Consider the following 26,559-nt stretch of genomic DNA (forward strand, 5'->3'; position numbering starts at 1 on the left):
GATGGCGATCATCTGCTCCCATTGGTAGGCACACTGATGCCAGGTGACCCCACAGCAGCCTACACCTCAGTGGTGAAGGTATTCTCCCACCAAGAGGGATTTTTGTGTTTAGGCCTACTTCACACAGGAACGGATACAAAACCAGCCTTCCACATTCTGCTGCTGGCACCACATAATGAAGCTGCATCTCCCACCACTGTAGATCCCACCACAGCTAACTGGGGGCTAAGTTTATTTCTTTTAATGGTAGAACAAATACTCTCATCTTCATATTCAACTAAATACTCAACACATTTTGCCATCACAGGAATGGTTTTGACAGAAAATCTACTGAACTATTTTCAACATTTCAGACAACATAGCCTTGCACACACAAAAAACAACAACATTAAAAATAATTTATTTCGGATTCATCAAAAGAACTACATAATGGAAGAATCAGCAAGATTCCTACTCACCTCTCCAAAGTCTGAAGTGCTTTCTTGTTTAATTCATCCTGAGTGCTCTTCAGAGTAGCTGTAGGACAATATACAATGTAATTTAAGAGCTGAATTCAATGTTTCAGATTCAATAAAAAATGTGCAGAGTACTTCAAACCAGGAGCATAAGAACTGTAGAAACCTGGTGGTGTCTATGGTCATGGAAGGAAAACATGCCATTTTATTTTTAAAGAAATGTACAAAACCAGTATTTTAACTCAAAATCTCAATTTTATTCTTAAATAAAATTCTTCCAACTCCGTTGTCTGAAACCCTGAAGCATTTTTGTTAACATATGCCACTGAAGGGGTCTGGGAGGAGAAGGGGACATATGTTAACAACATAGAATGAGCATGCCAGGCCCTCTGCCAGGCCAGCGTATACACTGAAGGCCTTAACTAGCAGGATGTTCCAACTTTGTAGATACAGACCATCACCACCACCATCTTCATGTAGGTAGGTGTTGCGGGTGGAACAGGGAACACCAGGAGCCAGAGCCACAGCTCCACAACAAATCCCTTAATAACACAACTAACTTTTAGGTTATTTCAGGTATGGCATTAGCCACTCACTAATGCCCTACTTGGTGCCTCTGACTGACTAAGGATCCTACCCACTAGGCTCACTTCTTGATGTGTGAATTAATTCCAGTTTTGATGTGAAGAATCATCAAGTTCTTGTTATGCCAGGGTATCATAAGATACCATTATCATCAAGAACAAAGGGAATAGAGGAAGAGCATAGAGAAATAGGACTCTCTTCAATGCAGAATATCTGGCAAGCTAGCAATAAAAGTTCAGAAGTATACTGGCTGCCTTGCTCCAGTTCTTAGTTTCCAGATTTTACATCGCAGAAGTTTCTTGTTCTACCTGTCTTGAACTTGAGAGTTACTGATCAACAATACAAAGAAGTGATGAGTAGTCAGTTAATCCACCAAACATCCACCTATGAATATATTTCACTTCGTATATCAAGTCAATCTAAGCTCCAGAATAGAAACATTGTAAAGTAGAATATATTTCAGAAAAAAAAAACACAACAAAAACAGATAAAATTCAAGTATTCTTGTAAGTTAAGAGGAAAGAGTTTCATTCTCCTAAAAGTTGTACAAATGTAATCACTTTAGATTCTGCAGCACACTAATTAGTGAAACATTGCAAATAATTTATTTTGCGTAAGCAGTTATAGTCACCAGACCTTTTTTTTTTTTATTCCTAACACCTTCCAATAGCTCTTCAAAACACCAGCTTCGTTTGGGAAGAATCATAAAGATCAAAAATTGCTTATGCCGTAAAATCTGCTCTACGTAGTAAAAACCGAACAAAAAAATTGCAGTTTAAAGAATGAATTTGAAGACATGCACTTTCATGCAAAATGCAACATTTAAAAAAAACTGGAAACACTTCACTCTCAATAGCCTTAAATTCAATATTCGGGTCCACTGCCAAATACTGAAAAGTAACAGAGCTGGAGAGCTTACAGAAAAAAAATAAAAGAATTAATATTGACATTCACATTAAAATGCTTGTGGAGACACTGGAAAGGATTTGATTTTAGCTATAAACATTCACCCAGAAAAATACCAGATTCTGTTTCTTATGGAAACTGCAAGATTCCCTATGTAAGTAACAGCAGTTCTGGAGATGCCACATGATGAGGAAGATGTAAAGAGATTTCTATCATTTGCCTCAAAAATAAATGCAAAATGGAGAAGCTAGAAAAACTTTCAGGTTCAGTCTAGTAAGACTTTTTGACTGATGACTGATTAACTTGTAGTCAGAAAGTAAGAGCACAAAATATGTTGTGGAAATGAAATGATTATTCTACAATAACACTCAGCTTTGACTCTGCACTGCTAGGAAGCAACACGCGAGTCCCACCTCCCACAGTATGAGCTGCATATTCAGTTGCAGCTAAATTGGAAATCTGGTTGTTTGTCTCTAGATTTGTGCCTGATTTTGATAAATAAAGTTTGAGTTTTGCCATTTGTACAAAAAGGGTCTTTACACTTTGAAGAGAGAAACTAGGAAAAAAAACAATGAAGAGCGATTTGGGGTGGGATACAAGAGCTGAGGAGACAACTGAGCAAGTTCACTGGAAGTATGACTTGACTTTAACTAGAAACAAACTGAGCTCAAAATGCGACTCTCAGGCTCTGGAGCAGCATTCCACCACACAGTCTTCATGACCAATCCCAAATACACACACCATGTACAAAGGCCACGCACAGAACGATGGAAGAAGTTAAAAGATATCTCATGGACAGTAACAGTTAAGTTCCTCCCTCTCTTTTAAAATGGAAAAAATCCACATTTCTACACAAAATCTATGGCTGCAAGAGAGGCTATGCCATTGTTTGTTACCTCAGCATTGCAAAATTTTTAAACCAAAGTGCATAAAAAATGAGAGCAGAATTTGGAAGGTCAATTTTGAAGGACCCTGTACCCTTGTACATCTGATGCAGCAACTGCTGAGTGCATTTTTAGCACATTTAAGTTAGTTTTACATACATTTTATAATAGCTACGTGCTCAGAAGGTGAGCAAAACTCCCAAGTAAATTTGTACTGAAGGGCAGACAGAAGCCATAAGTTTAAACATTTCATAGCCTGGAAACATGTTTACTGCAATCTTTTAGGTTCTTTCCACTGCTCCTCCCCCAAGTATTGCTAGGTCTCCATCATAGATAATATTTATATGCTTGATGAATAAATACAGTGATGATATGACTCAGTGTTTAATATTTGTGCCTCAAATTTACAAAATCTGTGCAAGTTCCTCCTACTCCCATGCCCCCCTCATGCATCCTCTTTCCAACTCCCTAGCAGAATGAATTACTTTTTTCTTAGATAGTGAGAAGTCATCATCTCTGCAACCTGCTTAGATCACCGAGAAGCTCTCACTTCAGCCAAAGAAAAGCTTGCACTAAGGGGACACAATTAGATGACTGTAACTAGACCTCTAAAGCTGTGCTCCTTTCTCTAGGACTGATGGCACTAACAAATTTTCAGCATCTACTCAACTTTACCCACTATGAGCATGGCTGCTACAGTTCTACTAACAAAAAGGTTGTATGATACTTATTATTTAGATGAAAATAGCAGAGCAAAGCACGGTCTGACCAAAGTAAGGGAGAGAACACCAGGGAGTCTAAGTTTCTGGAACAGATATTCCTGTAACACACAGAACTTTTCAAATTGTACCTTAGGAGCCCAAGATTCATTCTCAAAAGCACTCTGGATTTTAAAGGAGCTTTAGCGTTACCAAAAGTCAACAGGATTTTCAACAGTTTGGTACCCAAATAAAAATAAAATACAAGCTCTAAAGTCACATTTGAAAACGGACAAAGGTAAACTCTGTGTTAGTGAGAAGGTGCAGCACAGTAGGTGTAAATGCATGGAGTGAAACAATGCTGAGGATCAGCGTGAAAACTGCAAACATGGGGTCAGGGGTCTAGTTCCAGTCTTGTCCCTTGGACTGAACCCCCATGAGCAGCTGCAACATAACGAGGTTTATTTTTGCAGCACAGTTCTATGACAAAAGGATCCAGTTTGTGTTCTCCAAAACTGGTCTGTCGCATGAATCACAATGTTAAGAAGTGGGGATGATTGAGATTTGAACTTCAAAAATACATTTCTGATCTAAAACACCTACATACATACAGCCTTTTGCACACACCAATGGGTTTCCAAACTGTTTCCGAGTTAAGACAACTAATACTGAAAGTTAAACAGTTTTAGCACCCAGGATTATAATTAATGATTGTATGTGTTGATCATTATCTCCAGATGCAAAAATGATGGGTTTATTCACTAGTAGGCAATATCTAACTTTTATTTTTGTTTAAACATTGACTGGTAATGTCAGTATACTGATTATTTATACAGCCCACAAGGACTGCTAGGAAAAGTTTCCATTTCAGTCTCTGATTTGTGGCCTTATACCGAAATTCTAAATGAAAACAGAGATGCAGAACACTCTCCTTCTCAACTAAGTAAAGAGAGTGAGGGTATGTTAACCTACAAATATTTAAAAATGAGACATGAGGTGGTGATGTTAGATAAGAGCATGCTCAACTTGTCTTTCCTCTTTAGCCTGTGGTAAATTCATCTCACATTCCCCTGTCTTCAACGAATTCTTCATGAGACCTAGGGGAAGCAAAGTTGACACTACAGCTTAAGTCAAAACAAACTATAAGAAGCAAGAAAAAGGTTTGCTGTTGAAATTGCCTCATTGGGAACACATTTGGGACACAGAAAATTTAGATAGATGGACTTTCTGTATGAACAAGAGACTTGTGCTTTTAAGAGTGAGGCAAAAGTGGTGGTGACTTCCTCTGAGGACACATCTTTCAGCAACTTCACTGAGCCTTCTTTCAAGAAAGATGCAATTAGATATTAAGAACTTGGAAGCTACATACTGCTATGCAGCACAAGTTTCAGGAAATCTTACTTCATCCAGGAGTAAATCTAATAGTTGTAAATTGACTTTATCAAATACTCCCACAAGTACTTTGAATTATCATCCAGTGGCATTTGCTCTTCTCATTTCTGCAGAAAGCGCTTGATAAAAAGCAGTCACATAAGAAAGGCCTTAATACAACTCCTCAGTGCCTTTGTCACACAGGATAATAAATATTTACTAAAATGACAAATTAAGGAGAAAAAGCCTAACCTTGGTTGGAAGGCGTCTTGATATACTGCTGTAAGCTTTATAAGGCAGTTGGTTAAATGTTTCTGAAACAGCTGTCATTTAAAATGCTGATTCGCTGAAAATCAGCCTAAGTAGAAAGTTATGGAAATCACATATAGACACAGATGTTTGCATGTCTGCACATGTCACTGTGAACTGGTATAAACACAGTGATAAATGACTGACACTATGAAGCAGGATTAATAGCAGGGTTGCTATCTTCCCTTCAACATGTTGTATTCTTGCTTCCACACTGAGATAGGCTTTTTATTAACAACACTAGTGAAAAACGTCTCATTAGCGCAAATTTGATGTTTTCTAGTAAAATGCTGTTCCATATTTGTGATCATCATAAGTAGGCTTTTGAAGGATGTGATCCATTTTATTAAAACATAACCTGAAAATGAAAATACACTCTTCAGATTTTCCTTAAATAACTGTATGAGTGGCCCTGTTGACTTACGGGCTAGAGATATGAGGAAGAGAAGGCAGATATTCCATTGTTTCAGAACAAAATCAGATACTAATCTGGACAAAATTCCAAGGCAACTGTTATGAAGACTGTTTATTTAATATTAAAAAGGACACTTACTATGTCTTCCAAACTAACCTCTTGAATACTCAGGGAAGACTTCTCTTTCAGAAGAAAAAAAGTTTCCAACTTGTGTTTTGGTGCACCAAAGTATTTTTAGAGCACAACACATGCCTCTACAACTCCATTCTTTAGAAACTCTTTTCTTTCCATAGAGGATAATAAATAGATTGTAATGGGGTTAGCACACAAACCCTTCTGTCTCTGAAAATAGTCTCTGGGATCTTGTATAGCTTTAGGGACAGTTTAAACAAAATCTAGGCAAAATGCCCTAAGGAATTAGGCTGTTAAGCAGAGCTCAATGTTTAACGATCTTAAAAAAAAAAAAAAAAAAAAAAAAAGAAAAAATTCAGGCTAGGCATATGTTTCTTGATATGAACTTACTAAGGGAAACTATTCAGAATCAGAGAAATGGAGAACTGAAAGGAGCAACACTGCATGTTACCCTCCATGCTGGAAAGCAGTTCTCAAACCACCTGATCAGATAGATGTGCCTGAAAAAAAGACACTGACTTGCACTTCTGAAATATACAAGCTGCTTCCTCAAACACATGCCTTACAAAATTTTGGTGTAATTTGTAAGACCATAGTACTTCCATGATACCATACAGGCTGTCACTGTAGCTTTGTTTCAGGCTCATTTGCTGGAAGAAGTTTGTTTCTGTGGAACACATCTGACAGAAAAGCCATTGCTGGCATATGGTGTGGACTGCTGATTTGATTAGGAAACAAACTAGCTCAGCCATTATTCAAAGAAACTATGTTAGCAGGCCTTCTACCTATGGTAGAAGTCATAGAAGAAGCAAAGCTGTACCCAGCTGTGAGCGTGATGAAGGTCAAATCTAGATCTCTCCTAAACACCAGGACTTTCAACCCTTCAAACTACTAAGCACCGATTCTGCAGAAGCACACTGTCTGATCACACAAAACCCAAGCAGTCAACATTAAAAAATTAAATTCTTACATTGTATGTAGTCAACATCCATAAGTACCAATGAGAAAGATATTTTTATCTTGTTTACTTCTAAGCAGAGAAAGAAACTGCATCACAGAGAGGTTGAATCTCTGTGGGGAATCAGTATCACGCTAGGAACTGAAGTCAGGCATTTCTGCCTCCAGTTCTTGGATTATATTTCTTTATGTGATTTATGAGTGGGTGACAAAAATATGAAAATAGATCAAAAGTTCAACTTTTTGTTGTGCAAATAAGTGAAAGAAACGTATCACAAAAATCCAAATAAAACACACCAAGAATCATTGACTACAGTCAGATTAGCATCTTCTAGGTAATGACGTGTTTCCTCTTTTACCTAAAAAATTATTTTTTGTTACTACAGAAGAAAGTTGTCTGAAGAAGTGAACACTCCCAATTTGTCTTGCAATTTTCTATGACCAGTCATCACTAAAAGCACAGATTCTAATAAGTTTCCCACAAACAGGATAACTCACCATCAGTAGCTTGAAGACTGTATGAAAGACCCAGTGCCAGGTAACCCTTTGCTAGGGACTCTCCAGCATCTTCACCCAGGTCTATCACCATTTTAGCAAAGCATTCTCCTTCTTCCAGCTGCAAAAGATGACAGGTTGACAATTAGCAGGTATAGCATTTCTGCTATACCTGCTTCAGTAAGGCTCAGTATGCCACAGTAAGTGCTCATAGAAAGGAGAACATAGAAGGCCACTTTATCAGACCTTGATGCACATTCCCATTTTCAGAAGAGTTCTGGTCTTGTTTTAAGTATCCACCCTAAACTATTTTCAGTCATTTAACGTTAACGAAGGGCGGTATCTTACTTTTGTTTCCCTCCAGGGGAGTCACAGTCTTAAACACCAATGGACTAACCACTTACATATCATCCTGGCAGTATATTGAGAGGTCTAACAGGTATCTTCCTTTAAACAAAGACCATCTAGGTTTGCTGTACAATGCTTTTAAATCCTAGCAAATTTTACTTCTTTTTAAAACTTTACAAAACAAGCAAGATCTTCACTGTAAGCTGAGTTCAGCTGTTGCTTGCAGTTCTACCACCACAATGAGGCAGCAAATTCAGGACCCAAATTTGATCTGAAATGCTGTACTACCTTACCAGCTGGTGCTGCATGCACTAGCTACATTTGGTATCTTTTTGCAAAGACACAGTTCCCTTAGAGATGGATTTTAGAATCACAGAATCCTAGTATGGTTTGGGTTGGAAGGGACCTTAAAGGCCATCTAATTCCAACCCCCTGCCATGTGCAGGGACACCTCCCACCAGACCAGGCTGCCCAAAGCCCCATCCAGCCTGGCCTTGAGCACCTCCAGGGATGGGGCACCCACAGCTTCTCTGGGCAGCCTGTGCCAGTGCCTCACCACCCTCATTTTATACTACAGATTCTAATGGGAAGAGAAGCATTTGTGAACTCTTGGCATCAACCTCCAAAACAGCGTCTTCTATTACAGCACAGAGTGCTCCCCTCAACCTTCCTTTCCAACTGATGATGCAGACCTAATCTAATAAAAATATAAAGATTCTTTAAAATCAGAGTGAATGAGAATTTTTAACCAAAAACAATTCAAGTCTTTTATGGCAGAACAGTGTTCCTCATTTCTAACCTTAAATTCTCATTAACATCACTCACCCTTCACATGCAGAAAAAGACTAAGAACTGTAGACTGTACATATCTGAAAAAATCAAGGTTAGAGAAGTACAGGTAAAAGTTCTAAGTAAGGCTTGAAATATACAGAGCCTACAAGAACATCTTGTGTGCGTACAAGGCAGTCTGCAGATCCTGTCAGCCATGATCAGCGTGACCTTTAATCAATAACCAGACTGCTACCAAAATAATCCTACTTTTAGAAACTTCTATGACAAGACAACCAACTTTCTGGGATGGAATTATTCTGTCTGCAGAAAATCCTTTTTCTTTTTTTTTTTGGAATCCAACGTTTTAGGTGCAAGTACTGCAGTTGTAACCGAAATGCACTCTCTTAAGACTCAGCTTTGTCAGACTACAGCACCTCACAGTTCTTTAACATCTAAAAGGAATCACCTGTAAGGAAACCAAAAAAACCAAAAAAACCAAAACCTGTAAGGAAACCAAAAAAATAGACCAGAAAATTTCCTTGTGCAGCAATGTGTTCATACATTATTTATGAACAAAATCTACTTGATATACTAGCCTGCCAAGAGGGCTCCTTGTTACATCCCTTGCAGACATTCAGGTGATGACATTAACTAATAGCTACATAAACAGACAAGTTGGTATTTATTAGATGGTATCAAACATAAGGAGGTCTTCGCTGTTAATATAAGTATGAAGAAAGGCTGAAAAGTCTGGGAGTGAAGAAGCTCCATTGCTTGGGTCTTTTCCTCGCTTGTGCATCTCCCTGAGGCCACAGCACTTCAGACTAAATGTAGGCCAATAGTTTTCAAATTTCTGAAGCTTCAGACCAGTCAGCCCAATGATCAACACGTATTTCGTCAATCCTTCACTGAAACTTGCAAGCATTACAGTACTGCTGATTGCTTAGTCAACTATGAGTCTGGAAACTGCTAACTGAAATAGGGGAACCCTCCCCACAGGCATACTTGGCGCCACCAAGCAAATTGCAAAGACCATCTTTAATGGCAAAATCCAAAGTCTTCTGATAACATTGGAAATAGTTCTGCTAACTTCAGCGATGCTCAAATGAGACCCTTTAAACTCCCAATCACATCAGCAAGACTGAAGTTTGTTCCAAGAGACTTAATCCTGTAAGCTGCCCTACAGACTTCCCTGTCACATACTGATGCATGGTCTGGACCATTGCCTAGGGCAATGGAAGAAGAAAATGTCCCGTGACTCAGCATGGAGGAAAAAACACACAAAAAACCTTCACATGAAACAATAACTGAATTCTTCAGCTCTCAGGAACTTTTATGTAAAGCATGAAATCTTTGCAGCCAGAAATTTAATTATGCACCTCTTTTGCCATCATAAACACTAATATTCCCACTCTTTCTTCATTGTTTCTCCTCTTCTCCCCACATACACTTTTGTCCAAGAAGTCTCCATTAGAGGAAGAAAAGAACTATACAAGGAATTCTAATGACTAGTGAACAAGGGTAGGAGTGGGCAGAGCATATGAAAAAAGAGATTAAATGAAAGGTTTGGAGTTGAAATGCAGACATTTAAAATTGGAGAGATTTTGCTCCATTGTTTCTCTGAATGGTCACCTGATGGTGTTTCCAGTCCCTGACTGATGGCCTATGCTGCATAAATCAGCAGCACACCATTCAGCTTTCTTGCCTGCCAGTTACCCAGGGCCACCTGTGAGTGCCAGATTAATCTATTGTATGAATAACTAAAAACACGACTTTTCAGAACAGCTGAAAGAGCACTTCTAGCACAACCGTTCCGGTAAACATTTGTTCGTACTAACACTAATGGTGCTTTGACCAGCCACAAAGACTTTCACGAATGCAAACTTGGGGCAGCCGAAGGCTGCTTTGAAAACAAGTGGCCTCGCAAAGCGCAGCACAGCTCTGCGGCCGGTTCTGTTTTAGAACATTTACTTTTCCTCCTTGCAGCACTCAGCCACGTCCCCTGCCAGCCCTGCTGTGACTGCCATCTGCCCCCTCTTCTCCAATTCGCCTACTCTTCAATCATTCTGGGCAGCCATGAAAAGCAAAACCTTCCGCTCACATCATCCATCCACTGTGCGAACTGCCCCGTACCGGACTGCGCTTGGGGTGAGAAATCCTCCCCTGCACGCCGTGCTGTGCTGAGTGAGGGCCCAGGAGCCAGCCTGAGCTGTGATCTGACAGCGCAGCTGTGCCCACAGGGGTCCTAAAGCATAGGAGGTGCCTCCACTTTGCTGTAGCAATAGGAAAAGGAGGGCTTAAGGCCCCCAAACAAGGCCTCAGTCCCCTGGAGACCCACCAGGCAGGCTGTCATGTGTTGTGAAGCAGCAGGAGCTGCTGTCCCTTTCCCCTCTCCCCACACGGTGCCAGGCACGCAAGTCTCACCCCATGGGGCTCCCATAAGTTGAAAAGCCCAAGGGATGCAGAAGTGAGCTAAGCTGTGGAAGGTATATGAGGAAGAGTCAGCCATGCCTACTCTGGATGCACAGCCAGGAGCCCAGACTCAACACAAGGGAACCTAAATGGTTTGTTCGCTTCAAAGGGGGACATCAACTATGGAAAAAAGATTTCTTTGGGCTGGTAACAGCTTAAATTCAGTTTCTTTAGAATCACTACTTGTTATTCCCTCAGAAGCAAGCAAAAACAGTCTCCAAGGAGGTACACCTCCAATCTGGCCCTTGCTGTTGTTATATTCTTCCACATACTTCACACTGAATTGCTTCTTGAGCAAAGGGTTGCAGGGAGAAGTTGTCTACCTTTTGAGACCTCCACAGAAGAGAGCCCAGAATGCAGGTGTTGGGGAAAAACAACCTGAAAGGAACTTCTTGTAATCTGAACTGAAGCTGTATAACCTGTCAGGAGGCACTTGGAAGCATTAGCTAAGCAACCCCTCCTCGACACCAGAGAGGAAAACGCCCATGGCACCTGGAGAGAAACAGGCTGCCAAGCCATGAGCAGACACTGATAAGATTGTAATATTGTGGGACTGTAATATTGTGTTTTTTTTTTTCCTATCCCCTTCTCACCCCCTCCATCTTCTTTGATGAAACAAGGAGCATTTGTTAGCTGCACAACCCTAAGGGATGTTCTCCCTGAAACACAGAGCGGCTGTTCCAGCTACCCCTGGTATTTGAGCACAGGTTTGGGTGAGCGCTCAAGCCAAGCCCAGGGGCACACTGACAAGGGAGTGGGAAACAGCAGGTGCTGCCCCCTGGCCTGTCGCCACCACCCAGCTTGTTTTTAGAAGAGCTCCAGCCTTACCCCACTGAATCAACACCCTCCAGGACTGCAAGCGGGTGCTGCAGCTCCCACCAGCACAGATTTAGAACAAGTGAGGACAAGCAAATTGATGTTGTACAGCAGCACGGAAATGGCACCTTACTGCACTGAAAAGGAGAGCACAAGGGAGGAGGCAGGAAACACATCAAGCGACACTGGCCTAGGACAGCAGACAAGGTTAGAGAAACTGGGGAGTCTGGACATCAGCAAGACTGAGAAATGCCCACGCACGTAAGAGATCCAAATGCTACAGGCAGGGGATCTACACAAAGTTGCATATGATATTAACTAGGTGGATTGGCTTCTTATTTTTGTTATAGTGGGCTGTAGGTATGGAGACTAATACAAAGAAGAGGGAAAAAAATCAATAAATAATGGGAAAATGAGGAAAAAGAGGAACAATGCATACGAAGAGAGTGTCCAGTAAGGTGCAGCGTAACAGAAAGGCCTTCATCCCACAGCTGCTTACAGCTTAAAACATAAATCATGTTATATATGTCAGGAAATAAAAATTCCAGTGCTTTCCATTGTTGGTCTGTTCAGCATTATCCGTGTCACCAGTGCTAAGCCTGACAATTTACCCAGCACGTAAGCTCAGCCCTCTGCACTTAGTAACATTTGCGCTTTCCCTCCACTGCATCAAGAATGGTTTGTTCACACAGAAAATTTATAGAAAGCAAAATTCTTGGTCATCTTTGACATCTGAAATCCTTGGGATTGCCCCAGTAACACTAGCTGTGATGTCAGCAAGAATCTCTTTCAAAAGATGGAGGAAATCTCTAGTAGCTTCTTACAATTCTCCCTGCTTCCTCAGTAGCCTCTTGCTCACAGCGATGTCAGTCCTTCGGAGAGGCTGCTTAGCAGGTGGAATAACTCGGATAATGGGACTAGATTTGATCTCTCAATGTTATTCATACCACAGTAAAACCTAAGCATTGCCATGCAACTCCAGGGCTCCTAGGTGACTGGGTACAAGCACATGCACATCATTTATCATCTGTAGTGACAGGGTCAACAACAGATAGAAGGAGAGAGAAGCGCTCTCGGATTAAGTGGTCTGTGAAAGTAATGAATGATAAGCCGTTACCTCAGAAGTATGCAGCTCTAAATCTTCATCCTGCCAACCTCCCCCCCCCATCATGTATTGACCTCATGGGACATCTTACACTCTTTAAGACTCCATGCATGGTCTGGCCTGGCCTGACCTGCTCTCTTCTCCCTTTACCCTGACTGATAGCATGATCTCCACCTCCCCACACTAGGATCTGTAAGTCAAACCAACTGAGGGAAGCGGTTGTGAGGTACAGCACTACCTTGCAGTGCAGTTTTTGCCATGGGATGAAGTCCCTCCTAAAGTTCATACTAGCTGATAACAGCCATCACGTGACACTACACAAGTTTACCACTACAATCTTATTTCTGTGGTATCAATTGTGTGTCACTAAAAATAGTAAGAATATGCCTCATGTCTTCTTACTCTTAGACCAGAGTCCTTGAAGATTCAAGCCTATCCTAGGACCGCAATTCATTTGTCTCCATGTGTATTTACCAAGTTTTCAATGTGCCTCCATCGAAATCAATGGAGTAAAAGACACAAGAAAGCATCCTAGTAACCTTAAATGCCTTTAAATAAGACTCATAAAATGGAGAACATCAGTATTTGACACTTGTCTTTAAGCAGATGTTGTAAAAATATCAAAACCAGAACATCTGCCAAAACAGGGTCTTGGGGAAGCTAGATTAACAGTGAAATTACCACCACTGTACTATTAAAATAACTATTAAAAGGAGGAAACTGCAGCAAGTCTTTTAGTAGGTATCACTCTGAATTGGCAGTGGACCAAGACAGGACAACTGCAGCATGGACATTCCCCTCTAAGCTACAGAAACTTTCCTATGAAAATTTAAAATGACAATGAACTTCAGTAGTCCAAAATTTCATAGTGCTTTCTGGAAAGCTAAAAGACAGCTGGCTAAACAAAAAATGGCCTTTGTGTTCCCTGGCTATAATCATTCCCATGTAAGTTCATTAAACTCTTGTGCTGAAACCCTGGCAAAGTGGAATGCCAGGCAGCATGGTGCCTCAAAAGTGATTTTGAGCTCACTACAAAGACCTTTAAAACACACCAGTTTAATGTGCTATATACAATATAAAAGTTCCAACTTTGTTGAAAATTGTGTCATGAGCTTTGTTAAGTATGGGTCTAGCTGTATCTTCGCCAGACAAGTGTGGCCTGTACAGGTACACTGTTCTGGAGCTTTTCTAGTCCTCTAAGACAATTGGCACAAGCTTTGGAACTAACGATGTATTGATCTGCTGTTCAGTCTGCTTTTTTTTTCCCTTCAATTTGCAAAAAATGGTAATTCTGAAAATGGCAACCAAAACATTCCTTACTTCACTCAGCTGTTCAATGCAGGCCAAATCCTGGAAGCTAGTGGTCGACCGGGCAGAGCATCTGCTGATGTAGGCCAGCATGGTGCCAGTAATATGGCAGTGGAGCAGGGCCAATTTACTTCAGCTAATAATCTGGTCATACTGTCACAACAGAAGCTGAGGACATTCAGCTATTTTCCACATCAGGCTCTGCTACATATTGATTTGCATGGCACAGTATGAACGCATGCACGTTTCTACTTTGATTTGTTTTGCACCGAGAGATTATTTCATAGATGTGATCTGGGCACTCTCAAGGTTGTAAATCACTATGGTACAATTCTATTAGTTTTTTTCTGGTTCTTTATGTGTGTGGAGATACCATGTACAGAGACAGCAAAATGAGTTAAATGACCATTAGATTAATCAGGAAAGAAACTGTTCTGTGTTCCTCATGACACTCTGCAATTATCCAGCAGCATAAACGATGTTAGTGGTTTCTTTTATTGCTAGGAACTGAAATAAGACTAAACTACTGCTTGTCCATGGACTATAAACAAACTGAATACACTACTGCACCAAAAGCACATAATAGGCAGATCCAGGACATATAAATATATAAATTAGCTGTTTCATTTGTATAAACAGTGATCTGATTTCATCCATTTCCTGCCTACCTAGCAATCAAGCACACAGATATAAAACAATTAATTTTCCAGTTAGGAAGTATATGTTCTGAAAAGCAAGATGCATTTGAGTATTTGTAACTGTTAATATTTGTCCATTAGACTGTTCCAGTGCCATGCCTACCCTTCTTTCTATTTATACTGGCATTGATCAACTTGTTCACTTCCAGTTTAAATGATTCAATTCTGTTTTGATTGCCATGTAATTTAAATGCAAATAATTACTGCAAAGATGACATTTAGAAAAACAGCTCTGCTAAGCAGGAAGGTCTTTATTAGGCAGAGGAGTTTGCCAGTAATATCAGAAGCATCCCTTTAACTGCAAGATGTGGAAACCTATCATTTCAGTTCTTTTAAAAGATACTCAGCTTTCTCTCTGGCTCCCCTTAATTAAAACTATTCTATGGTATCACTAAGGTTTCGTATCAGGGTATAGCATAGGCCACTGAGTGAAAGGAAGAGGGGAGAAGAATATTATTTGTTTTTAGTTCATATGGCTACACTCTAGATAACCACAGGCTATACTCTAGATTACCATCTTGTGAAATCATGTTTGTATTTCAGACTGCAATCTGATTCTGATGCAAAAACACCAAGTGTTTCATACAATGAAAAAGCAGCAGTTACAGGGAAAAGAAAAAGAAAAAAACACAACACTGAGATAGTTAAAACCAGTTCACTTCTCCCTTCTTTCTTCTGCTATTAGGGTTAGACTGTTGCTTTTACACTTTTGTCACGTATGAGAAATCTAGAGATACCAAACTGCCTGAGGATGGAGATGTGATTGTTGCAGTCTCACCTTTCCTCAATGTCCTTATAGCAAAGTATTCTTTATATGTCAGCTGTGAATCCAAAGAGATGTTGAGAGGCAACAACGAGGAGGACAAACTCTGTCTTTGCTCATTCCCTGCCATAACAGCATCTTCAATTTGGGCTTATAACTGCACATCCAACTCCTCATCCCTCACAGTTGGCAGACTTTAATGGCACCACTTGAAATTAAGTCCTCACTAGTGAGAACTGCATGAACACCAGGGTAACACATGAAAGAGAAGGAGCCTGACATTTCTCTTCTTGCATTACAGAAACCTGGTCCTTTCACGTCAACAAACACCAGTGACCCAGTGTCTGGTAGAATGCCTTCCCTAAAAGGCACTGCTTCTGTTAAACAGGAGATCATCCCAGGGATCTTGATTCTAGCACGGAGTCTTACAAGATGCATTCACTCCCCTTCTCAAAGCAGGGTTAAACAACTGAACCCCAGAAACCATTTTTAAGTTCTGAGTATCTCCACGTATGGAGACTCCACAATCTCTCTGGGCAACCCGTTTCACTGTCTGAGCACCTTCACAGTAAAAATAAGTAAATATTTTTAAAGTGTAAATTAAATTTCCTGTAGTCCAAACACTCACCCTGTCACTTGGTACCACTAAGAAGAATCTATCATCTTTACTCTCTCTCCCCTCATCAAGTATTATATACTTTGATAAATAAGATCCTCCAGAGCCACTTTCTCAAGGTGGAACACTCCCACTCTCTCAGTTTCTCCTCGTATCTCAAATGCTCCAGTCCATTCGTGAGAAGTCGTTTTTGTGGCCTTTCACTGGACTCCAGTATGTCTTTGTGCATCCTGTACTAGGGATCCCAGACTTGGACTTCAGATGCAGTCTCACCAACGTTCAGTAAAAAGAGAGGACCACTTCCTTCAACCTGCCAGCAGTGCTGTCTTCTAACGCAGCCCAAGATGCTGGTGGCCTTCACCACAAAGGCACATTGCTGATTCATGTTCTGCATGTCTAGCAGAACCCCCAAGTCACAAAATGGTTGAGGTTGGAAGGGACTTCCGGAGAGCATCCAGGCCAAACCGCCCGCCAAGCAGGGTTACCCAGAGCACATCGCACAGGATTGCATCCAGACAGGTTTTGAATATCTCCAGAGAAGGAGATGCCACAGCCTTTCTGGGCAACCTCTGGTCCTTTTCTGCAAAGCCAAAACTCCTTTTCCAGTTAGTTGGCACGCCAGTATGTGATTATTCCTTCCCAAGTGCAGGACTTTGCATTTCCTTTTGTTGAACTTACTAAGAAGTGTTGGCCCACTTCTCCAGCTGATTAGGTCCATCTGAATGGGGACCAGACTCAACTGCAGGCGGACTTTGGCTTTCCTAGCACTTGTTCGCTTTCCTTCCCACCTTGTTGGATCTGTGTTCACAGAGCAGGAAGGCAGAAGAGTAGAAGAATTACTTGCAGTACAGAGATCCCAAGTTCATATCCCATATTAAAGTTCTGGCTCCTAAGCAAAACCTACCCTGATCTCAGAAAGATTTCCGTTAAATTTCACACGTCTGTTCTGCTGGCTTTTTTTCCTCCTGACAAGCATTGAGATGGTAGAATTGCTAGAGGAAGCTGTCAGGCTGCAAGTCCCCTAGTATGGCTCCATAGGAATGCAGGAATTTAGCCCATGAAGCAACTCTAACTTCAGACGCTATACAGAGAAAAAAAAGATCAATATACTTGTTTTTTTAGGCTAATAACAACTTGACTTTGCTTTGAAAACCTCATACATGCTAATGAGTCTTCAACACAGCTGTAATGTCCAGCTTACATATTGTTTTAAAATCTCTAAGAATCGGAAGAAAAATGCATTTGCTTCACTGTGAATGTTATTTTACATTGTGAGTATTTTACGTCACTGAATACCTTTCAGCCCTCAAAATTTACATACTGAGCTAAGGATACAAGAGAGCTAAATTGCTCTGTAAATTAGGTAGTTCAGCAAGGATTCCCTCAAGGCCCTCAGACCTGAAAGATTTTTTCCTAGAACAAGATGCTTTCTAGTTTTTCCTGACTCACATATGAGTTCAACCATTATAGTTTGAACAGTATAGTTCATTCAAAAACATATATAACCAGGTGCCCTCACTGAGGCCCTAAACTGATACAACTCAATTAAGTTCAGCTCAATACCAATTTTCACCAGACAGGGATTGTAGAGGCCTGGGGAGGAGGTAGAACATCTTGTCACCAAAATCTGAGCAGATTCTTCTGGTATTTTCTTTCATGCTTTCCTTTCTTGTATCTTTGTTTTACTTGTATTAGGAATTATAATCCTTCACTGACTGTAGGGACACCTCGTGGTGAGGACAGGTGAAAACAGCAGGCTGCCATTCAATTAATTAAACCAAGCAGTAAAAGACTGACAGATGTTTCTTCTCCTTGGGATAATCAGAATTTCACAGGCACAGACTTCTACTCCCACTCCGCTTCTGAATGGGGCATACATTAACACATCCAGAACAGAAAACACTGACACAGGAACTTCAAGAACAAAAGACTGAGTCATTCAGCAGACCTCAACTATCTAGCAGTCCAAGGGCCAGACCAACTAATTAACTTTTGTCTTTCAGGGGCTACCAGGGTGGCAGATTCAGCTCTGGATACTCACTCGAAAAGGCAGTCCCCAGAATAACTATTATGTTTTTTTCCCCCTCCTCCTTTTTATAACAGGCCAGCAAAGCTCATTTCAGTGACTTACTGCAGCATTTGTTTCTGGGATTTTTATTTTCTTTTAAACGTGCACGCATGTGTGATTTTTAACAGGGATTTCCTTTCTCCCTGCAACTACCCTATGGTACTGTCACTGCAGCATTGAATACATTACATAATAAAAATTGCATCAGCTTGCTTACCCAGTGCAGTGACCCAATGCAGACCTTGGCAGCCAGAAGAGGAACGGTGGGATCTGCTGGTCGCAGTTTAGCACACTCTTTGAGCACTGATACAGCATATGCTGACTGGAGAGAGGAAGGGGAGGGAAAGGAGGAAGGGAAAAAAAGGCTGATTAGACAATGCTGTTAAGAGCCCAAGCAAGGTATTTCAGTGAAATCTACAAAACAGTGATATGAAATTACAAAAAAAAAAAATCATGTCAGCAACAAGTTAGCAACTTTACTCCCACCTCCACACAAACAGACACACATGTGCACACACAAACACACATGCTTCCCACGCTCAGAAGTAGTACACCAAAGAACCAGCCCTGGCTGTGCACTTCACAAGAAATGGTCTTCTTCAGCTATCAACACAGTGGTTATTTTAACTCTGCCCTTCCAATTCACAACTCTGCCATATAGTTTCCCTTGCATGCAACCATCTTCCAGTAAGCCAGAGGAGATCATAAAGAGCTTACCCTTTCGTACATTACATTTTAGACCAACAAAAAAACCCGTCAGACAAAGGTTTGTGTAGCTAAAGTAATCTGTTCTGTAGACTGGTTTTTGTCTTCTCCAGGTCCCGAACATACATGAATACAACCGGGATCCCACCATGCAAAGGGTGGGGCAGGCAGCTGCAGAGCAATACACTGTGCAGCGGGTGGTCTGAGTAGCATGTGTTAGACAGAAAGCCCACGGAGCTCTTCCTGGTGTAAGGTTACCATTAATAAACGGTGTTTATTAAGCTTAGCAGTTACATAGCCCTTTGGATAGTCCACGTGCTCTACAAACATTGCTTTTTACAGCAGCGCCATTCATGACTGCTGTATTTCAGCAGTTTAATAGGGAATGAGGAATGCTCTGGTGTGAGATGCTGGTGAGAAAGAAGGCTTGGTTAGCCCTGCCAGTTTCCTAGCCCACCCTAACCCACCTGAACCAGCTTCTTTGAAGCTTCCAACTCTCCTCATAAACAACCCAGAACCACTCAATGCCCCATTTCTTCCAACCTCCTTCCCAAGACACACACAGGCCTCTCACTTGTATTCACTCCCAGCAGCACGTTACATAGTCACGACCTTTCTATATTCCAGGAGGGCAGTAAACACACCGACACAAGCTCGCAGAGCCAAACTAACAACTATTCCTATCGGGTCCTGGCAATCCCCTCCTGACCCTGACCCACAAGGGCCCTCCCCACCACAGCTCCTGTCAGCACATGCTGCTGGGCCTGGAGCCTGCTCTAATCCCAGGCAGTTGGCAGCCCCGCACGACGGTTTCACACTCCCACAGGCCATCAGCACTTCCCCTCCCTCACGCCGCAGCAGGCTGCCTGAGCCTGCCTCCTCCTCTCTCCGCAGAGCTGAAGGTCCAGTTCTTGCTAGCAGATTCAAAGCCTGGAGAAAAATTGGCTTGGAAGGCAGCCTGGAAAAAGGGAAAAAAGCGACGTACAGCAGTCCTGCACATGACAAGGCAAAGATGAGCTTTTTATGAGAACGCACAGGCTCTGCAGCAGCACAAGGCAAAGCCTCCTGCTTGAAAAGCTTGGATACCTGCTATGTAGCCTAAAAAATGTAGCCTAAAAAAGAGCAACAGCTTGCCCTACATTCTCCAGACTGCTCCCACCTATATGGAGCATCAGATATCATCAATACAAGTAATGAAATTTTGCTATTTTACAATTCTAAACACATCATTCAGCTGTTGGTCTGAAGCCAGAAAGATGCCTGTCTCGGAACAAAGATGGGAGCTTAACCTGTACTTTGCCCCTCTCAGAAATACAGGCTTGGGTAATTCAATCCTGAAGTAGAGCAAGAAACACATCACCACGCTCTGCTGTTACTAGATGACTCGTATCCCTCTGAATGAACCTTCTTGACACCTATTTGTTCAGAACAAGTAATGTCTCAGGTTTTAATGGCATCTTATTCCTCCTTTACAGAAGGCTGCCTGTGCTGCAGGGAGCTGGTATTCCTAGCGCCACCACTCAAGGTGTTTTAAGTGCTAGCATAAGCACATAAGTGTCCTAACCGGGCACATCATCTTCCTGCCCTCTATTCTGGCTCACAGGTGTTGCAGACATGAGAAACCCAAGCAGTATCAGAGGACCACATGCACCTTGCCAGTCAGCGTATACGCAGCTGAACACCTCCAGCCCTTGCTATCCCACCATACAAAAGTGAAATGAAAAGGCCAGGCATATACAAGACTGTATTCCGTCCAGTGTCACTGCTTTGAGGAGATGCGTACAGATCGATGGTGGGGGATTCTCAGTTCCCCACAGGAGGAAGCAGGAGGCACCTGGGGCTGCTACAGCACTGCTGGCTAGCACAGCTGGTGCGAGCACAAGTCAGAGCATGAGATGCCTGTTCAAAGTTGGGCCGCAGCCACGAGACCTTTCAGGGCCCGCACCAGAAGAGAAGCAATACAGCCCGGCTCCCTGCCAGCTCCTCTTGAGCTCGGCTCAGTCCCCGTCTGCAGCCTGCCCATGGAGTAAGGCTGGTCACCAGGACACCAGCCAGCACCGCAGCCTCCACCTGCCTCGAACCGCAGAGCGCTCCTGCAGCCTGCCCAGAGCCTGTTGGGGGGCAAGGGCAAAACAGCCACTTCTGAACACAGCACAGCAGAGAAACCCACCTTGTGTCCATGCCCAAATTCCTCTCCTGTGTAGAGCCACTTTACTGCATGCGCTGAGGAGCTTCTGAACACTAACTGACCAAGTCAAAGCTATACCTTCCATGCTGCTCTTAAAACGTTTACAAAGTTATGTTAATTTAGGCAAGTTTATAAAGTTTGCAATTAAACATATAGAGCAGAAATGGTTTTAGAAACATGGCAACATGAAGCCTTCCTCCCCAGCTGCATTTTAAAAATTCAAGAGATCTATAAAATTTCACCTTGAAAACTTTACTCAGCAGAAATTATATATAGATGAAAATGGTGGCCAAGGAATGACTACAGGAAGAATAACATCTTACTCCCACCGTTACTTTGTTTAGGGGACACTGGCGAGAAATATATATACCAAGGTGTAATACAGATATTCATTACAGGCATTAATTAGCAGGGAACAAACATCATCCACCCTGTATTGAATACAGATGTCGTTGATTTGTAAAAATATTTAATACGAAACGGTGTTTGTGTAACACTGAAATAATCTGATAATTAAAATGTACATATTCTTTCATTTAGTGTGGGTGGACCAGGCAGCCAAGTGCATTGTTTGTGAGACTCACTGCAAGGCAATAATAATTAGATTTATTGGTGAGGCATGATTTGAGAAGAGCAGAGCTTGAACTCCAAGTGACTGCACGCTTCCTGCTCATAATTCGGAGCTTCAGCACAGCTCACATCAAAACTCAGGCCAGGGTTTAAGTTCTTTCTGTTTAGATCTCTAATTGTTGGATTATAACAACTGCACTGGAACCAGTTCTCAAGGATTTCAGAAAAAAGAGGATTTGCCTCTGGGTCTCATTTGGACTCTCTCTGGGAAAAAAGGCTTGTGAGTCCCCCTAAAACACACAGGAACTTATTGAAACTCATAGTTTAAAGAAACGGCAAGCTTGCCAACTGCTGCCTCATGGGGGGTTCCAGCTTTTTTTAATGGGAGGTCTGAGTTCTCAGCCTTGGGATTCTCATCAGGTTTAAGGAGATTCATGACAGTTCTCCTTTTTGTCACGACAAGCAAGGCACAGAATTCAAATCAGGATACAGGGTGAACACACTGCCTTAAGGGACCAAATGCACACACAAAAAAGTGTAAAGGACTACAGAACCTCTGTTACCTAAGTTGGACATCTCCATCTTTCATACAACAACTTTGTTATTTTTGCAATAGGGACAGGTGAAGCACGTGGCACTACTGTTGCATGTTTAAGTCCAATATTTAAAGGAATCTGTTCTCTGTTAAGTTTTCTTCACCTAATCTACTTGCATACAATATTTTCCTTCTGCTGAGATCACGAGTGTGCTCCATTATAATTTCTGAAAAGAAAATCAGTGAAGGCAGGTGCCGGGAAGCAATGGGCAACACTCACAAAAGGCTGCTTTCAGTACAAGCTGAAAGGGCTCTATATACTACATTCAATACATGCATGGCGCCTCTCAACCTGCAGTAGAGACACTTAGAAGATAAAGAGACCATAAATGTAAGTAAAAGGAAGAATTTCTAGACAGTAAATCGTGCCAAGCAGACCTGACACACCATACACAGTTGCTCTTCTCTTGCAAAGGTTCCAAAAACCTTTCTACTTTTTTGCTTTCAGCCAGAGGGAAAACATTCCTCAAGGTGGTCGTCTTGGTAGACAGCCTCCCTCCCAATTCACCTGGCAGTCCAGTACAGACAAATCTCCACAAGTAGTACTGCCTTTCTTTGAGCATCATTCTGCCTGATCTTAAAAACTGCACATCTCAAAGGGATTGTGTCTGTGTGTGTGGCAGAAATCTTTCAATACGCAAGAATAAGTACTCCTGGTATCCTGGGATTCACAGCCATTTAGCTGTAAGTGACCTTGAACCAGCAAGGGAAGATGACATTAGAGGGAGCCAGCAATTGAGAACTCTGGAATTAGCTGTTCTGATGTTCGCTGTTCACTGAATTTCTACATTTCTGTGAATCCCTCAGCATGGATATTATTCTCTTAAGACATTCACTTCTCTCAACATAGGGACTGATGCTCCCCTTTTCTTTTACCCTGTGCTTAGCAAATCAGAGCACTGCAGTTAAGCAGCTTCAAACACTCACTTTTAGGAGTACCTCTTACATTCTGGGATTTAAAAGCATGAATTTGCCCATGCTAATGTGACAAACACCACACTTCACACTTTCTGTCAAGAAAAGAGAGTTAAGCCTGAAGGCAGCTCTACAGCCCACCCAGGTATTTTGCTCATCAGGCAGGAAGCTTTCCATTTTTAGCACCATCTACAGCACACACACACCCTTCTAATCTCCCTTTTGCACCAAAAGAAACCAAACTACTGAATAACCCCTAGATGGCTGACCTTTGTAACAGGATCTTTAACCAATGACTGTTCAATATTTTAACTTTCATTCCCCAGCAATGCTATTTAAGGAGCCAGCCGAGGCCTCTGCTGCTCCCAAGGTTCCTGCCTGCAATGCAAAAAGAAATGTTCTTTTTTTTTTTTTTAATGCCAGTTGCTTAGCAACCAGTCTAAGCTTTTGCAAGGAAACCAACAGAAGGAACAGCCTAAATCATAAAATTCGTCTGCTGTTGCTGCAGAATTATGTATCGAATGTATTTATAACTTTCCTTCTAACCTTCTGGAAAGCTGTATATCGGCATTACAGGCATGGCTGAGTCAAACTTGAAGCTCCTTGAAGCTATTACAGACATCTGCTTTTGCTGCACTGTTTTAAATAAGTGGAAGCATTCCTTTTTTGGGTGCAACACAGATAGGAGCAGCTCAGACATTAGCCTGACATTATTTGGCTATGACCAGCGCGTATCAGCAACTTGCAAAAGGCTTGAAAATCAAAGTTCATGTCTGTCTAAGTGTCCTGGTTTCAGTTAGGACAGAGTTGGTTTCAAAACCCTAAAAACGCTGCCAGCACAAGCCCTGGGCAGGGCTGCATTATCTCCACTGCTGAGCAGCCAAGGGGAACACAGTGACACTGCACGATTGGCTCTGCGAGAGCTGGAGCCTGCTCCCTCAGAAAAGCAGCTGAATGACAGATGCCAAGGAGGGTGCGATTATTTCCCTTTGTATAGCACCAGACACCTCCTGAAGTGTTACGTTATTAAGAAAATCACTCAGGTAGACAAGCGTGACTCTTTCTTCCTCTTTGCCTTAAAGATGAACAAACACAGGAAGGCTGAAAGGAGACGGGAGCATTTTGTGTAGCTAAAAGCAGATTTATCTGCCTGGTTTTGCAAGATACCACCCTTGGAGAATAAATCCCCCTACGGACAGCCATTCTTATTTATACAGCAACGTTGGCCACTGTCCCTGGGGTGTCCTCAGTACAGGCTAGCAGGGGCTGGGCAGGATCGTGCACTCATGCATTTGCCGTCCTAAAGGGAAGCACTGGGCTGACGGTGTTCTGCAAACCCTGGATGAGGGTGGCTAGACAGCTGAGCACCAGGCACCCCAGGAACACACAACCTCCATCAGCAACCCTAGCACAAGGCCTGCTGAGCATAGCCCTTGCCTTCAGGTAACTGCTTCCAGCTCCACAGTCTCTTCCCACAGCTCCTTCACCTGCTCCGGACCCCTTCCCTTATGCACATCTTGCTGCTCCTCATCCCCCTAATGAGCACAAGGGGTGAGGGGTAAGGGCAGATTACCTCCTCAGCTGGCCTGAGACTGTACAACTCCTCACCCCTCTAGTCAGGAAACACAAACAACCCTAAAGCTTTTAACACAGTAAAAAGATAGAGCAGAAATATTAAATTTGAGCACAAAAATAGTTTTAGGTACTGAATACACTAATAATAACAGATATCCACTGGACATGAGCAATGACTGTGAGATTGCTGCAGGTTAAACGGCTCAGTTGGGGTGCCCAGAACTTGCAGACCAAGTACCTCATCGTTCACAATTTCACAGCTATCTCTGACAAATCCTCACTCACCACCCTCAGGAAAACTGCACCTCACTGTCATTAAATACAAATCTCATCTCCTTGGGTTGTTAGTTAGAAGAGCCATATAAACATGGCTTTACACGTGCCTTTACAAGGCACATTGTTTATCAGTTTATATTTCCCTTCGGCCATATCTCAGGTAAAAAGACACTCGTGACGCAGATCCAGAAGACCATCAAGTACTGTTGATCTAAGCCAGAGTCCAACCCCAGGCACTTCTGAGTCTCTAATTCCAAAGAGCTCCAGTGACACTTTGAGACACCCAGGCTGGGTCCCATGTGGGGCAGTTAAGTGTGGAAGGGGACAGGGATCTGAAAAGGGGAACATGTAACTGATCCCACTGGTCTGAGGCCAGGGAAATGCCTGCAAGTGCACGCAGACCCTGTTTCACATCCCTCCTGCCTGTAATACATCACCTAGATGCTATGATCATTTTGCCACCACCTGCAGGTACCTCGGCAGAGCTGCCCCAGTCTGCAGGACCGCTGCATGCTGGTCATCTCCACCACCTCCAGTGCAAACAGTTCAGCTGAAAAGCAGCAGCGGAGGTGGTCTGCCCCAACCAGCCATCCTTCACACAGCCTTCTACATCGTAAATAAAGGTCTGCTCCTTTCCCTCCCCCTAATTCTGCTCAACACAGGTCACTTCTACTTCTCCAGAGTCTTGAGACAAGCATATGCAACCTACTGCACTCCTTTCGCCCTGTCTGCAGGGCAGTGGCTCATCTCATAGCCCGAAGATGCTGCCAGATGGCGTCCGGCTCTCACACCACTGCCACTCAGGCTCCAGCCTGTCTGTGCATGGCAGAGACAGGGAGCTGCCGTGCCCGCTCAGCCTCTGGCTGTCGTATTACCAAATCGTGAAGGTGATTACCAGCAGAAACAACTCAAAGCATCTGTGCAGAGTTCAGAATCCAGTTTTCCAGCACCAGTGCAGCAGAACAGGTGTTCTGCTTCAGGCCAGTTTAAACTTCTCCTGCCTATCCAGAACTACACATGGTGACACAGGACATCTCTCACTACTCTCTTCCTATAGCAGGCATGCCTTACGCCATTGTCTATGCTTTCCCAGCATTTCATCTGAATTTGAAAATCTAAACTTATCTACAAAGTCTTTCAAATTTCAGGCTGAACTTCAAATCATTTAAATAAACATACTTCACTCATTCAGAAAATACACAATTCAGTATATATGCATCCCCAAGAATAAGTTAAAAAACAAAACAAAAAAAAACAACCAACAACTAGACCACACCATCTCTCATTATGCAAGACGCTGAGAAGCACAGCCAAGTCAAATTGCTGTCACTCCATTATTTCGACTGTTTTAAGTGGATAGAAGAATAGGAAGGTCATGCTTCTCTGAGCTTTCTCATTCACTGTTTTATGAATCCCTAAGGCCTTGCTTGCCCTAAGGACTTTCTGAAGCAGCGTGCCTATTTTTGTTAAGACACATCCTTTTAAAAATAATGTGTAAACTCAAGCATACACACAGTAATGAGCCTAGCTGGTTGACTTGACATCCAGAGTGCTCACTTGAGA

At 42.3% G+C, this 26,559-nt stretch overlaps 1 protein-coding gene across 6 annotated transcripts in view; it reads right to left on the minus strand.

Annotated features, from left to right (window-relative positions):
- Positions 1-26,559, minus strand: part of TTC7A (tetratricopeptide repeat domain 7A) — a 172,138-nt gene that overhangs the window by 97,423 nt on the left and 48,156 nt on the right. For all 6 annotated transcript variants that reach the window (XM_040554290.1, XM_040554291.1, XM_040554293.1 and 3 more), the window contains 3 exons: positions 18,390-18,494; positions 7,211-7,328; positions 459-516 (listed from right to left, as the gene is read on the minus strand). In XM_040554290.1, coding sequence (XP_040410224.1) covers positions 459-516; positions 7,211-7,328; positions 18,390-18,494 — 281 coding nt within the window. The remainder of the gene's footprint in view (positions 1-458; positions 517-7,210; positions 7,329-18,389; positions 18,495-26,559) is intronic.

Source organism: Cygnus olor, chromosome 3 (assembly GCF_009769625.2).
Source record: "Cygnus olor isolate bCygOlo1 chromosome 3, bCygOlo1.pri.v2, whole genome shotgun sequence".
NCBI lineage: Eukaryota > Metazoa > Chordata > Aves > Anseriformes > Anatidae > Cygnus > Cygnus olor.